Source organism: Natator depressus, chromosome 2 (genome assembly GCF_965152275.1).
Source record: "Natator depressus isolate rNatDep1 chromosome 2, rNatDep2.hap1, whole genome shotgun sequence".
Classification (NCBI taxonomy): domain Eukaryota; kingdom Metazoa; phylum Chordata; order Testudines; family Cheloniidae; genus Natator; species Natator depressus.
This window is the reverse complement of record NC_134235.1, coordinates 151,209,066-151,225,985: the sequence shown is the minus strand read 5'-3', so window position 1 is coordinate 151,225,985 and position 16,920 is coordinate 151,209,066. Positions and strand designations below refer to the sequence as shown.

Here is a 16,920-nt window from a genome sequence, read left to right as displayed (position 1 = left end):
TCTATGAAGGACTGCAAGATTTCAGCTGCACACAGAAGTTAGGTTTCTTAAGAATGGTGCTTACAAAAACACTGAAAAAATTAACAGGATGGAGAGCAACTGGAATCTCAGGGCTGATTAAACTTATATTGCCAGAGAGACAATTGTGGCAGGCTTTCTTTTTGTATTCTTGGTATTTGACTCTGAAGAAGACTGCATGAATTTTACTGTAGTTACTTGTGGTTAGTGTCAGGGAAGCAAACTGTCAAAAGCTGAGGGAGTGATAACAGGCACAGATTCAAAAGTGACCTTCTAGACTCTTCCTGCAGCAAAGCGTGTTTGGAAACCCATCTGATTTTTTTTAGTTACCTTTCATTGTATTTGTCACCTTGACTGTCTGCTGTCTTAGTTTAAAATAAGGAGCGCTTGTTAAGGTTTCATTGAGATTTAAAAAGGAAAAACTGAGCATTTCCTTTTATGGTGGATTTTTTACGAATAAAAATGATACATATATTTCATTATTATGAATGACAGCTTGGTAACTTCTGTGATTATATAATTAACGTTAAGAGAATGTTTTCCTCAGAAAACAAAAACAGCAGACACCTGTAGATAAGTCATCTAATATCAGGTGCAAGAGAAAGTGAGGGAAGGTGTGGTAAACATCACCTGCTTTGAGGAAAACAAAATCTACTAAATAAGGTACAAAGGCAGAGAATTTGGCAATGCATATTGAAAAAAAATTTCTGCAGGACAAAAGAAACAGAAGTGGGACATCTGACAAATGTGTCACTTTTCTGGAAAAAACTCTGTCGTTTCAGGAAAGTCATAAATTTGAAATAATAAATGTAGGTGTGTATACTTATTTTTTCATTGTTAGACTAAGACCACTTCACCTCCCAAATTCAGAACCACTACTTCCCATGTTCATATATTTCTTTTTCTAGATAAAATATTCAGCTATAAAACAATTCAAAAATTGAGAAGCAGAAACATATTAAATTATCTAAACTTCCATAAGACCATATTTAATACACATAATGAAAACAAGGAACATAAGGTGTTAAACTTACACCTGGTGGCTTGTAGATTACGTTGTCTCCACTAAATCTCTCTGGTTTTGAAATAGGCCTAAATAAAAGCAGTGAAGAAATATGCTTTAGTAATGATAGATAAATATAAAATGGCTTAGATAATGAAAGCAATAATCCACTTGGCTGAAATTGCTATCATATCTATTTTTTAGGTACCCATTCATTACCATTTTTGAGCACCGAGAAACTGATCTTTCAATTAAGGTACTAGAGAGATCAACTGGAATTGGGTGTGAGGGGACAGGGAGAGGAGGATGTGGAGTTAAGATTAACAGGTTTTGGTGTATGTGAGGAGCGTCACACTGTAGGTGATGCACATTGATGAATATACTCTAACTTTGTGTAATGAAGTTTTTTGTTTTTGATAACAGGGGTTTGGATAAAAGAGGTTCTAATATATTGGTGCATCCTCTCTTGATTACTAAACCACATTACTTTCTATAATTTAAAGGTTATCTTCAAAGGATTTTTTAAAAGTGTTGGCCCTTTTTGCTTCTTCATGATGTAAAGGCAGCCTGAAAAAAGAGAGTGTGTATGTGAGGGGAAAGAGGTGTTTGCATTAATAAAGCTTTTTTTCCTGCTTACTCTTTTAACTGGAGATTCAGCTCTTGTCTACCCTGGAACTCTATAGATGACTAGAAAACTAATGATATTAAGACTTCACAAGAGGTTAAATTAAAACCTGAGCAACAGAACAAACAAAAAATTAAGTCAAGACTATTTAAAAAGAAGTTACCTTTCTTACAGTAACTGGAGTTCTCAGAGATGTGTGGCCCATATATATTCCAGTCTTGGTGTGCATGTGCCTCATGCCGTTGATATTGGAATCTTTTGGCCAGCAGTGTTCGGTGGGGCCGTGCCTGCACCGAGTGTCCTCCTGCTCCTGTACTGAGGACATACAGGGCGGGAAGGGCCCAGTAGCCACTCAGTTCCTTTATTACCACAGAATTAAGGAGTTAAAACACTCCAGAGTAATAGGGAAGGAGGATGGGTTGTGGAATATATGTGGACATCTCAAAGAACTCCAGATCATTTAACAAAACTGTAACAATACTAACTCAAGAACCTGATCCAAAGTTCTTTCATCCACTTCAATGGGCATTAGATCAGGCCCCTAATTATTAAAGCATAATTCATATCAGAAAGGTAGGTCCTTAATTCTTCATTAATAATTAGAAGAAAGAATCTAGTGTTTATGGTTTATTGATTTAATCTGTATATTCCACAGGGAGCAAAACCAAATATCTTAATGTTTCTTTTCCTGTTACTATGTAATACAAAGTTTAGTTTTTCCAATAAAAAGCAAGTCAAACACTGATAAACACAAGTTAACTCTATTCCATCTTTCCCAATAAGTTGCTCTCTTACATCTAGTTTCTATCAGAGTTGAGACAGTAGTTTCTCACCATTAGTTATATAAAATTTACTTATAGCTGACCTAAGAAAAGCCAATGGATCCCATGTAGTTGCATTTTTGCAATTGTGATTTGATAAGACACAAATCCCCATATAATCTCTAACAGCCCACATTTTTCTTTGCTTCATTTAATCTAATTACCCTCCCTCTTGCTTCTCGTGTTTATGCCCTTCAAATACTTGCATCTGTTTCTATCTTCCTACCGTAGTTGTCATTTTGACCATGAGATATATATTTAGTTACTTTTATTGTACTCCAGGTACAGAAGACAACTCTCCAGCAATGCATAATCATATGCATATTAATAAAAGGAGTTTTCTAACATATTTGCCTGCCTCATTGTGTTTCCCATTTTCCTTTGGGCATGCATAACTCAAAAAACAAAAGATACAACCACAATGTGACGGAACACCACCCACCCCCTTAATAAAGGAACTACACGAAGGCAACTTCCCATGTACAAAATTGTCTTTCACTGTATCAGACTCAGAAGTAGGTGTGGAAACAGAAGTATCTCAGCTACTATCAGCTCATACACCTATAGAAAAGAAAAACAAAGTTCTGCAGTACAATCTGTTGTGGGACCCACTTCTTTTGTCAAGACCCTCTTCTGTCTCCTTCCACTTCAATCTCTGGTCATGTGTATGTAACCACCCTACTGAGTTCAGCACAATTAAAATCAAACAGCAGTGGAGTGCACTACATTAAAGAAAACAGCTCTAATGGTAAAAGACACGCCTTTTACAAAGTGATCAACAAAGAAAAATGAAAACAAGTTTCATTTTGTGCCATGATTTTTCTTTTTCTTTCTTTCTTGGTGAATAAAGATGGTCTACAAGGTCTTACTATGTTTCAGTGCCTCAAATTCAAGCATCCTGTCTATTCTTTGTTTTATCTGGAACACTATGGATGACTGGATATAAAAAACGCTAAGCAAATTAAACCTGGTTGAGGGGGGAAACGATTAAGGGCTTGTCTACACAGGCTGTTAGTGCATGGCAAGCTAGGGTGTGAATCTACAGTGCACTAGCTTGTAAGTTCCCATTCCTATTATTCATCATCTATCATTTAGGTAGATTCTTTTTCTCTCTTTCCCACCGATGATTAAAACACAATCAGAATCATGGACTGCATACATATAGTTTCTAAAACTTTCCTCAAACTGTAAAATCAATTCTTCCACTTCCAAAATCTCTAGGGTTCTTCCTTGAATTCCCTATAGTATATCAATATCTTTCTAGTACTAAAAAGTGATTTCCCTCCTCCTCCTGACAGCTTCTTCTGATTCCATTTGGGTTCTGTACAACTTTCCACACTGTGGACCATAGCACCCTCCCAATCTACCTCTGCAGTTACAGCCTCTCTCTCCCCCACTGTAGTTTCACTCCCATTAACCAACATATTTCTTAGTCTCTGGTGTTTGTTCGTCCTCTTTGCAAAGACCTCTCTTATATGGTTCAGTCTGTAACTCTCTTCTTTTTTATCCATCTTGTTCGTAAGCAGTGAAGACTAACTTTTACACTGGTGATATTTCAACTCTGATTTTCTTTATAATTCTTTGAAATTGTGCCCACCCAGCCAATCCTCTCCACGTACCATAACAAGTAAAATCGTGGCTTTGTTTCAACTTCCTTCACCTAAACAACTCAAAGACAGCACTGCAAAAGCAGCATTGTCTTGAGGGTGGTTCGTGAGGTGGTCTGCTTCTCCTGCAAAATGAAAAGCTTTCGTATTTATTTCAGCTCATTGTAAGAGAAATCTGGACATGATGGTTCATATAACCTTACAATTGTTGAGCTGTCTGTCCAGACTCAGACTGGGAGAACCCTATTTAGGATTAGGAAGGTACTTTATAATCTTTAGAATTTATAGGTGGATTTTGGATCTGACCAGAACCATTTAGTTCTATATACTCCAAACTAGAAACACCTGTCTGTGTAAGTTTCCAACAGGCGAGCCTAGACAAAAAAATCCCTCCAACAAGTTGGAACCTGAAGTCACCGTAACAGTAGTGGAAAATGTATCTCTCTCCAGGTTCAGTGCCTCATAGGCCCTACCTTAAAGCAGGTTATGAAAGTGGAAGAGAGCCCAGAGGATTCTCTCAGGCCAACAGCAAAACGAGCAGTACTGCAGATGACAAAACTCCTTATCCTTTGTTTCAGTATGGTTGCCTACTCAAGGCAGGAAAGCTCTGCCCATATCAGTCTGAAGTGGAATGCCACATGGACTGTGCTCTGTCAGGTTCAGAGAATTGCTGCTGAATTGTACAACTAACTTCAGAAAGCTGAGCAGCACTAGGATGTGGGAGATTGCCATCTGAGAGGCTTTTCCTTAGACTAATCAGTTATACAAATATGGACATTCCTTGGTTCCAGAATTGGGCTGCAACTATGCTTTGTGAAAAAATGAAGCAGAAGACAGGCTATCAGGGAGAGTACAGAAATGGAAATTAAGTCTCTTAAGGAAGTGATAGTGGGGCTGATTTTGATAACAGTTGGGCTGGGGAGATGGGAATGTAGAGAGAGGCATATTACAAGTTTATAGAGAGATTCTCTGGGGTTGAGGCTAGGAAAACTGGGATTGACTCTGTTTTGAAATATTTGGCAACTAAGTGGCTTAACCACTTGAGGTCCAATATAAGGTGATCCCTTTGACATTATTTCAAATAAATCGAGGAGTCCAAGCACTGGTGTTCTGAAAGCATGTAGATCACAGTCACTATAATTAATGAGTACCAAACTGTTCAAGAACAATTGGCTAAGCTGAATTCAACTTAAGAAGCGAGCATGGCTATCAACAGGAAGCTTGCAGAATTTAGAAATCTAGCAGACAGAATAAATTTTAGCACACAGAATAAAATTTACCTAATGCAGACGAAATATTAGACAATTCCTGGGTTCTTCAATAGAGAAGAATAGCAGTTTGATTTATTCTCTTCAAATCTAATAGGGAGAATCTTGGCTTCTCCAAGTGAGAAAAGGAGGGAGGGGTTAGCCTTCAAAACTTGGTGATATTTATGCACAAGTCTGGCAGGCCCTCCAGAGCACACAGAAAAGACTGTTTTGGAATATTCTCAGAGGCAGTTTCCAGGAAAATTTGGGTTATTTAAATACACATTGTCAGATCTAGTACTAGATAGATTAGAAGCAATGACAGTTAAAAATCCAAGGCACCAGCACTTCTCTAGACTAGTTCTTTGATGTCTTACAATATCTAAATAAATATTTACAGTAAGAATTTCAGGTCATTACTATTGGCTACTGTTCCTGAAGTGGTGGGACAGAGGAATCCTTAATATCATTTTTATACTTCTACTGGCTTTTGAAGGAGCATTTGAGAGAGATTTGAAAGAATGGAAAGACACTATAAAGAAACAAGATTCTTAGTAGTAGTTTAGTCCTTCTGGTCCTCAGAACAAGAATGAAAGTTGTGGTCACAGAACATCTGAAGGATTTTACTTCCTCAGATGCTGGTTCACTGGTTTAGAACATGAGGCAGATGCAGAGAGCCTGAGGTACACAGCCTTGCCAAAAGAGATACACTTGATTATTCTCCCCCTTGATTTTCTCTACTTTCATAGCCATATCCTTTTAATAGAAATACACCTCGTTTGTTAAGCTCTAACTCACCGGAAAATAAACTCGTAAAAAGTGAGGACCACTTGTATGGTGCTGATTTTGTTTAGGTGCTTGTTTTATTGGTTTCTTGTGCATGATTAAGAGACCGTAGCAGTGTACTGAGCTTGTTCAACTGGAAGAAACTTTTTTCTATCCTACCTATATCTCTTAATTTCTCTGCCAATCCTCGTTCTGATTTAACTCAAAAGCATTTTGGAATTCCATTTGTGTGAAAGACATTATACTAACTAAGGTCCTGATCCTGCAACATGAAGCAGACAGACAAATTGCAAGAGGCCCAGTCACTTTAAATAGTCATGTGCCAGCACACTAAACATTGCAAAAGCAGGACCTATAGTAATATTTTATTACTTCTACAATTACAAAAAATTAGCTACTGCCCATTTTATTTCTCTTCCCTCTGAATTATTTTTATAGTTGAAATATTCCTGTTAATACATTATTATTTAATAAAATATAGATAATTGTCAACTTCTATAGTGTTTTCTATCAGAAGATTCCAGTGCACTTCACCAATATTAATTTAACTCATGCTGCTGCAGCTTCACTGTTAAAGCTAGCTTGGATACACCTATATATGCTACAACAACTGCCCCCCCCCCGCACCCCAAACGACTGCTGTGTAGCCATACCCTTTGTCTTATTCTTTAACCAGTAAACTCAACTGACGTAACTGAGCTCATCAGTGCTTAATAAGTGATCATTTTTGTTGTTGACTATTGATAACCAAAGTCAAAAGCTGTATAATCACATATTACCAGCACATCCAAATTAAGGGGAGGGGCAATTTTCTAACGGCGTAATGGCAGTTATGCACTTCTTTCTCATAAGAGAGAACTGCCATTGTGCCTCTGAAAGTTAAATGTCTCCCCCTAAATATTTAATGCTCTTCTACAGATTTCTACAGATATTTTGGTGGGCTTAGAATTTTTGATAGAAAAAATCCTACTAATTTTACATGACAATACTACTGTAAAACAGGAATAAAAATAGATATACTTCACTCATTTGTTGGTTAATTTAGGGTCTTCTGCAATAGTGGAACTTGCTGCAAGGTGTTTAACTTGCGATGAAGTTCTTTATCACTGAAAAGGAAAGCCCTTTACAAACTAATGTCATAAGAAACTGAGTTGACACTTTAGCACTGCCCACACCTATAGATCTTACTAACAAAGGTTTCAGTGTGAGTTAAGAGCCACTTGATGGATTCTTTAACCAAATTTAGGCCATGTCTGCACTACAGAGTTAAGTCGACTTAAGTTACATCAATGATCTTAAACCGCTTTAATTACGTCGGTTGTGCATATCCACACAACGCTTCTTGAGTTGGCGGAGTGTGTCCACAGTTGGTGCTCTTGCATTTACAGAGAGAGTTGCATCATGGGTAGCTATCGCACTGTGCAACTTACCACCCTCTGCCATTAGGAGCTCTGGGAATGGATCATGGTGCATCATGGGGGCGTTTTCACCATCCCATGATGCAGTTCTTTCTGTCCCATCATTCCATGGGCTTCTGACTTGGTTTCATGCCAATTTTTAACAGCCCTTTTTAACTGTGTACATGCTCCGCCATCTCTGCCTGAAAATATAGATCCTGCACTGCTGACCACTTCGGTGATGAGCATTATGAACACAAGGGGCTGGTCATGCAGCTGCGAATCAGAAAGTGAATCAATGGTGCCTACCCTGCTGTGTGCCATGGAAAGAAATAATTCAAGACTGCTGCTGGCATTCACAGAGCAGCTGCACACAGTGGACCATTAGTACTGGGCTTGGGAAACAAGCACTGAGTGGTGAGATCGCATTGTGATGCATGTATGGGATGAAGAGCAGTGGGTGTAGAACTTTCACATGTGCAAATCCACCATCCTGGAACTGTGTACTGGCTCACCCTAGCACTGCGACGCAAGAACACCAGAATGAGAGCAGACCTCACTGTGGAAAAGCGAATGGTAATCGTTGTGTGGAAGCTGGCAACTCCAGACTGCTACTGGTCAGTTGCAAATCAGTTTGGGGTTGGTAAGTCCACGATGGGGGTTGCAGTGATGCAAGTGTGCCGGGCTATTAATCATCTCCTGCTACGAAGGACTATGACTCTCAGTAATGTGCAGGAAATTGCTGAGGGCTTTGAGGTAATGGGATTCCCTAACTGTGGCGAGGTGATAGATGGAACACATATCTCAATTCTGGACCCAGACCATCCTGTGACTGAGTACATTAATCGAAAGGGCTACTTCTGCATGGTCTTGCAGGCGCTGGTGGATCACCAGGGCCATTTCACTGACATCAGTGCAGGGTGGTCAGGGAAGGTATATGATGTGCACATCTTTAGAACACTGGACTGTATAGAAAGATACACACTGGGACTTTCTTTCCAGACCAGAAGATTCCAATACGGGATGTCGAAATGCCCACAGTGATCCTGGGAGAACCTGCCAATCCTTGCTCCCATGGCTCATGAAGCCTTACACTGGGAACCTAGATAGCAGCAAGAAGTGCTTCAACAACAGGCGCAGCAGGTGCTGAATGACTGTTGAATGTGCCTTTGGCTGATTAAAAGATTGCTGGTACTGCCTTTTTGGCAGGTTAGATCTCAGTGAGGAAAATATTCCAATGGTCACTGCGACTAGCTGTACTCTGCATAGTATTTGTGAAGCAAATGGGGAAAAGTTTCCCGAGGGGTGGAGTGCTGAAGTACATCAGTTAGCTGCTCATTTTGATCAGCGAGATACCAGGGCAATCAGAGGGGCATAGCAGGGGGCTATTCGAAATAGGGAGGCTCTGAAGGAGCATTTTGACACCAATCCCCAGTAATGTGTCTTTATGTCTTTGAATGACCCCTATAGGGCTTACTTTCTGAGCATTATTTCTACTGAGCAAATATTTCTGCCTACAGCCACTGTGTTTGATATTAGCACCAACTAATGTATGTATGACACAAAGTCTCATTTTATTTCAAAGATTAAAGTTTAATAACAGGACAAACATTTTGTCAAACAGGGAACAGTCTCTTGGTTATGGCTCTCACAGCTGTATCTCCAACTTTCACTGTGGAGTGCACAGGATACTGCGATGAACCAGGAAAATGTACTCCTGGGGGAATTCTGCACCAATGCACATATTGCATGTGCTGCGCATATTTTTATTATTTTATTTATTTATTGCAGAAAATCGTGTCTACTGAACAATTGCTGCAGTTCCACCTTTTGCCCACCAGTGGGCACTGTGGCACTAGAACACAGCAGCTGCTCCTGGCCAGCCCCCTTATGATAGGGAAGAGAAAGGGCCTGCCTTCTTCACAGCACCTGTTGGGCCAGATCAGGAGACAGGGGATATAGGGAGACAGACAGCATGGGACTGCTTCGGGGCAGGGGAGAGGGTTAGACAGGGACTCATAAGGGTTAGTGCGGGAGGACAGACTGGGGCAGGGGCTGAATGGGAGTGGAGGTGCAGGGCCACAGGGGCGGGGAAGGAGGTGCACAGCCACATGGGCAGAGGGGGAGGGCGTATGGGTTGAGTGGGGGCACAGAGACACATGGGGACGGGGTGCAAGGACACATGGGAACAGGGGCAGATGTGCTTGGATGAATGAGGGAGGCTAGAGGTCAGCCAGAGTCTGCATGGGGGATGCTCCCTAACAATCCCTCCCCATCCCCACCCCCAAAAAACCTGTTCCATACTTTTCCCACCCACACCCAACAACCCTTCAAGTTCATACCCAGGCTCCTTTCCAGCAATTACTTCCCTCTCTCTCAGCTGCTCAGTTAGCCCTGACTCCCCCAAGCCTTTGCACTGCTTCTGAGGGGTGCGGGAAATACGGTTCTATATTGTAGTTTAAATGAATTATTACTCAGAGTTCTGTATTAATATGCCTAGTCAGGAATCTATTTGTCAAAAAACATTTCCTGAATCTTTTTGTTGTCTGTATTGTTACAGAGATACTTGTTGACAAGTACTTGGAAATGAATTACAAAAATAATTGAAACTGGTGTGATTATATTATTTTGACAAATAAAATATGCAGAATTTTGCAGAATTTTAACATATTGGGTGCCGAATTTTTAATTTTTTGGGGAATAATTTTTAATGTTTTAATGTTTTGGCGCAGAATTCCCCCAGGAGTAAACATGTGTGGGAGTTTGGGGAGGGCAGGGAATGGAGTTCAGTATTGGCTGCAGGGGGAATTGTGCACAGATGTGCTCAAACTGCAGTGCAATGAGGGACTTGAGCATCTCTGTCTGGCCCTCCAGTAGCTTTATCATCTGCTCTTGCCACTGTGTCCTTTCCAGGCTATCCTGCCTGAGTCTTTCGTTAATTGACTCCCTCCACCCTCTTGTTTCACTATGTGATGCGTCTGTTGACTGCAGCACTTCACAAAACATATCCTTACTCCTCCTGGTTTGCCTCCTTATCTGTATGGCCCTACCAAATTCACAGCCTTGAAAAACATGTCATGGACCATGAAATCTGGTCTCCCGCCATGAAATCTTCTGTGTGCTTTTACCCTATACTATACAGATTTCATGGCAGCGTTTCTAAAATTGGGGGTCCTGACCCAGAAGGGAGTTGTTTGGGGGGGGGGGGGGGAGGGTTCCACAAGTTTATTTTAGGGGGGTCTCAGTATTGCCAGCCTTACTTCTGCACTGCTTTCAGAGCTGGGTGGCTGGAGGGTGGTGGCTGCTGACTGAGGGCCCAGCTCGGCACAGAGCAGTGCAGAAGTAAGGGCGGCAACACCATACCATGCCATCCTTAATTCTGCTCTGCTGCTGGCAGCAGCTCTACCTTCAGAGCTGGGCTCTTGGCTAGCAGCTGCCGCTCTCCAGCCGCCCCGCTCTGAAGGCTGCATTGCTGCCAGCAGCAGCGCAGGAGTAAGGGTAGCAGTGCCGCAGAGCCCCCCACCCCACCCCCCACACACAATAACCTTGCGACCCCCACCACTCCTTTTTGGGTCAGTACTCCTACAATTACACCACCATGACATTTCAGATTTAAATAGCTGATATCATGAAATTTACAATTTTTAAAATCCTATGACTGTGAAATTGACCAAAATGGACTGTGAATTTGGTAGGGCCCTACTTAGCTGACAGAGGAGCTCCACTGGTGCGGCGGATTGGGTCCTCAAGGGCACAACTGCAGAAGCCAAAGAAACAATGAAAGAGACAGTATTGTGAATTCACTTACAGTCATGAATCACAAAAGTTACACATACCTATTTCTCGCTGTCCCTTTACTAGCACACAGTTTGGCAACAGTCCGAAAAATGGTGAGGTCAGCCAGGGAGTAGAGGGGTAATGGGTTTTGAAGGGGGAGTGGGCAAGAAAGGACAAAGGGTCTGGGTGATTTGTAAAGAGGGTCACTACACATGCCTCGGGAGAGTGTTCGGAATATTGGCACCTTATCCCACAGGCTGGGGTAATTGAACCTGATATCTCACTCCTGAGGGTAATCCAGGATGCAAGGGTGCATCTCCTGCATGCATGCGGCTTCAGACCAGGTCCATATGCTGCTCGCCTGTGTGCTGCTCTGGTCCCTGTTGAAATAATTTCCAATTTGCGCAGCAACAATCCCTACAGCGAAACAAGGCAACTCTGCCAAGGAACCTTCGGCAGAGAATTGCAGAATACCTACAGGAAAGCTTTTTAGAGATCTCTATGGATGATTCGCAGGACATCCTGGTGTACATTAACTAACTTTTGCACCAGGCCCCCACTGCACAGCTGCATAGGCTCATTTGTTAATTTCTGTTCCTTATGCCTCCTCTCCCACGTAAAGTATGTGAGAGCTCAATCTCCTCTCACCATGCAGTATCAAAGCACAATGCATGCTTACAAGAGCTTGCATCTCCTTCTTCAGGTATGCCAGAGCCAGAGTACTGGGACTGGCTAGACACCCTGGAGTAGAAAAAGAAAAAGGAGGACTTGTGGCACCTTAGAGACAAATGTGTTAGTCTCTAAGGTGCCACAAGTACTCCTTTTCTTTTTGCGAATACAGACTAACACGGCTGCTACTCTGAAACCTGGAATGGAAAAGAGGTCCTGACTCGCCATGCCACCAGACGACACTGTGGTGTGTTCCACATTCTTCTCCAGCTCAACTTCTTTGTCTACCACTTCGTCCTTGGGGTTGACTCGACTGGTCGCTGCCTCCAGTCCCCCTGAAGTATTCATGGAGCTCTTGGTGGTGGAGGAGGTGGGGTCGCCGTTGAGGATGGCGTGCAGCTCCTTCTAGAAGTGGCATGTCTTCAGCACTGCACCAGAACAACGGTTGGCCTCCCTGGCCTTCTGGTACGCCTGCCTCAGCTTCTTGATCTTAGCACAGCACTGCTGCATGTCCCTTTTGTGCCCCTTCTCTGGCATCTCACTAGCTATCTGCCTGTAGGTATCAAAGTTCCTACAGCTGGAGAGAAGCTGCAACTGCACAGCTTCCTCTTTCCACAGATCCAGCAGGGCCAACAGCTCTTGTGTGCTCCAAGCAGGAGCGTGTCTACTGCGGAAAGCAGGCATGGTCAGCTGGGAAAATACTGCGTGAACTGTCCATGCCGAGCAAACAGGAAGAAGAATTTCAAAAATTCCCAGGCCTTTAAATGTGGGAGGGGCACATACCTGTGTACCTTCAGGGCAGTGGAGTTCAAACTGCTGACCAGAGCGGTCATGATGGGCATTGAGAGACACCTCCTGGAGACCAATTAGGGCAACATAAGCAAACACAGTGAGTATGCTGACACTGCGCTGATCTAACTTTGTCACAAAAAACCCTATGCCTCTCGTTGTGGTGGTTTTATTTTGTCGGTGTAGCAGGAGAGTTAAATCGGCATTGTAGTGTGTATACCTCCACTGTTTTGTTGACGAAAGCTGGCTTTTTTTGACAAAACTGTGTAGTGTAGACAAGGCCTTACATTTATTCAGGACTGCACATTGTTGTTAGGAACAACATGAGATTCTGGCCAAAGGCAGCACCTCATCAAAGAGAACCCTCACCTCCTCAAAAACAAAAGCTGCACTTGGACTGAGGTAGGAATGGGTGTTATAGTGATTCATTGGCACCCCAAATCATTCCTATGCATTTTAAGAAACTTCTGTACAGTGGAATCTTCATTCACTAACAACATGCAACCACATCTGATGTAAAATATGGCAATAGTTTAAGGCATGAATAAGTGGAGGGACATCTAGCATTGGTGCTATAGATCACATAATATAACATTGCCAAACAAAACAGAATTTGATGCCTTTTTTTTTTCTTTTCTTTCTTTTTTTTTTTTTTAAGATGAGTGAGCCATAAAAATGGTCTGATTTTTATACTAAATTCTTCGGGGGAGGGACCATTTCATATAAGTCAGCGGTTCTCAAAACGTGGGTTGCGACTCCATTTTGATGGAGTCGCCAAGGCAGAAAGCCCCAGCTGGGAGCTCTGAGGGCAGCAGGGGGCTGAAGTCCGGAGCCCCATGCTCCGAGTGCGGCTGAAGCCCAGCCCTGAGCGGGGGATGAAGGTAGAAGGTCGCAATTTTTTCTAGTGGGATGTGTGTGCGTGTGTACCTTTGGAAAAAAAAAATCCAAATGGAGTTGCTAGCACAAAAAGTTTGAGAAACACTGATATAAATGTTTGAGCAGTGCTTAGGACAACGGGGTCCCCAATCGGGGCCTCTAGGTGCTACCACAATACATTAAAAAAATAATTATAGAAAGTCCCGCAATTGTGAAGTTAGGTTGTCTTCATTTTGTAATGAGCTGGGGTCAGGAAGACATGTGTTACTATTTCATAGGTAAAAATTCAACAATATGACCATATGAAAAATTTTGGCCCACACCTTGTGTATTTTCATTTGTAGCTGCAAACAAGTGTACTAAGATGAATAAAGAATTTCAAGGCCACTGGAGAATTTTATGTCTGATGGTCCCCAAAGCCTGGGATTTTGGAATTCTGCAGCTAATGGTGGAATTTACAGGTGAAAAGATTTTAAGCAGCTATGTTTTCACTAGCACAGATGTAATTAGCTACTGAATTCTCTTACTCTCAAACAGCAATTATTACGAAGAGCAATGGAATTTTAAGAAAACAGAGTATCTATAAGAAAGCCTTACAAAGTATTGATTAAACAAATGTGAAAGTTACAAAAATATTCAGATTGCTACAAAACATTCTACACATCAGCATTTTTAAAATTTAAATGCCTGATATTGCTAATGGACTCCCTATTACTTTCTGTGCAGAGAAAATCCCAAACTGACTACTGCAGGAACAGTAAAGAAGAGACATAATGCCAACAAAACAAGATTTCACTACAAAAACTAAGGATACTAAGAGCTATCTGGCTAGATGTGTTTTTTATTTAGTCTTCTAGGTTGATCTCAGTACAAGGATTTGCTTTTAGACTCTAATCCAATAATCTTTTAGTTCTTTACCAAAAATTCTTTCTATTAAGCAGGACTAATTTGTTAGTGTAAAGTCTTCAGGATCAGTCACACAGCCAATACATGTAAAAACTTACCCAGTTGCAGAAAGGAAGACACAATCATCGTGCAAAATATTTGCTACTCTTTCAAAAGTTCTATAGTTGGTGGTGTCCTTTTGCTCGAAATATCCAATGATATTTCTTTTACTGCGCTGTAAAAACAAAGTAGGTACTTATGACTTTTTTTTAAAATTTCAGTCACCAAAGGCTATTATTATTCCCCCCAAAAAATGTTAAACCCAGAAATGATTTTCATTTATCCCACAATCAGAGACATGGGCAAGAGCTGTTGTCCATCTGTCTCCAAATGAGGTGTGACCATACAAAAATGCAGGTTTTAAAAATTTAGACTAGAAATGTTACTTAATACTTTTTATGTGAAGGAATGTAAAGTGCTTCTTTTCCTGTTTTCAAATTGACACATAAATGAAAAAAATTCCAGTGAGGTAGATAACATTTTAACAAAATCCATGCGATTAAAAAAAGTAAAAGTTAATTCCAATAATCTGAAATACTAGAAATAATTATCTGCTTTTCATTGCGAATATAAAAGCCAATAAAATAATTCTTTTGAATGGTAAAAAAATCAAGAAATACATACAAATTAAACAATACATGATTTACTTTGTCTCAAAATACAAAACTCTAAAATCCACATACTTCAGAGAACACCGATCAAGAGACTTACGTCAAGAGACTTAATTTCTTCCAAGTCATTAACTTCTCGAATAGGATTGCTTTTCTGTTGCCTGATATAATCTGCTATTGCTGTCACCGACCTCTGACCCCTATACTCTCTCTTCATCATCATCCCATTCCGGAACAGTTTTAGGGTTGGATATTTGCTTATCCTGTATCTTTGAGCTATGTCCGCTAATAAAGAAATTAACAGAAAAAATAATGCTATAGATATGGAAATGTACTGTTTATTAATCCTTATGCACACGCACAAACACTAACAAAGACAGGGGCGTTGGACACACAGTCCTGCTTCCCCCGTCTTAAACAAGAGCAAAATGAAAAGCACTGCAGAAGAGAGAAATGGAGAGTAGCTATGGTATTTATATTCAAGAAATGCAATTTCTTGCATATGTTGATGACCATACGAAATCATAATGACCAAAATCTGGCATAATTCTAAAACTAGATTCAATCAGTCACTTACACTTATTTAGCACCCTTCATGTGAACATCGTGGAGGGCTTTTTAAAAGAAAATTGAATTAATATTAAAACAGGGCATAACAAGCAATAATAAACAAATAAAATTTAAAAACTTGCCAAGTAACGGAGTCTAATCCACATGAGAAGTAAGTTTAATAAGATGTAAACAAGATCAAGACCTAAATAATGCAATGACTAAAGCTTCCTCAGAGCTAGAGCCAAGGATATACACTAACCCAGTACATACTAATTAATTTCATGTTTTCATAAATCTTCATACAATGGTATTAGGAAGTACACAGCCCAGTGGACACCACATGGAGATTGTATTGATTTGTGTACTTTTAGAAGGTTACAGCATTTGAAGCTATATACAAATACATTTAGAAAATAAATTTAAAATTTTCTATTTGCCAAGTATGACAAAAATATGCTGCAACAGTCTCACCACATATTTACTTACTATTAAATGACAAAAAACTTTGTTAACTCAGAGTTAAGGTTTCCAGCGATAGCTTGTGCCCTTCCACAACGTCAAATTCAGCAAAACTCAAAGTTCTGAAAACCAGGAAATACATAACCTTAACTCTTTCCCATGGAGCTGGCAATGGCCACCAGGAATTACCTGCATGTACTCCAGCTGCATTCACTGTGTAAGATGTAGTTGTATTGAATGGTGGAGGAATAAGTTGAAGCAGCTTGAAAGAGCTGCAATTGTGATATGAGGAGCTCTGGATCTGAGTCCTCCCACCATGTATGTTATGAAAGGAAAGAGGTACCTGTGTATCTGCAGGTTCCAGTTTGCAACAATTCAACACAAAATTGTGTAGGCTGCATTGGTAGCACAGCACTAGGGTCTGCTTACCAGGGGTTCTGCCAGTAGAGAGGTGAGATGTGAGAGCAGTCTGTGGATTTAATGACAGGCAGGGGGAAGTATAGGTATACATGGTATCCTGTGTGCAAGTGTGAAAGGGTTGTAAAAGGACATGAAGTGGCTGCTATATTTTACAGATGTGCTATTTTGTTGGGGGAGTATGCTCAGTGTTTGAGCATAGGGCTAGTATAGGTAGCATCAGTCCATTAGAGTGAAAAGGCAGAATGGGAGTGTGTGTGTTATGGGCGTGTCGGGGTATCACTCAAAGAGGGCAGAGAATTAAGGTTATGTGGCTGTTTA

The 16,920-nt window shown here is 40.9% G+C and overlaps 1 protein-coding gene across 1 annotated transcript in view; it reads right to left on the bottom strand.

The window, feature by feature from the left end:
- The window catches only part of ERP44 (endoplasmic reticulum protein 44), a 123,208-nt gene that overhangs the window by 24,155 nt on the left and 82,133 nt on the right, over window positions 1-16,920 (bottom strand). Inside the window, exons 5-7 of the mRNA XM_074945131.1 lie at window positions 15,272-15,456; window positions 14,620-14,735; window positions 1,053-1,110 (exon numbers count right to left, since the gene is read on the bottom strand). Of these exons, the coding sequence (XP_074801232.1) occupies window positions 1,053-1,110; window positions 14,620-14,735; window positions 15,272-15,456 (359 nt within the window). The remainder of the gene's footprint in view (window positions 1-1,052; window positions 1,111-14,619; window positions 14,736-15,271; window positions 15,457-16,920) is intronic.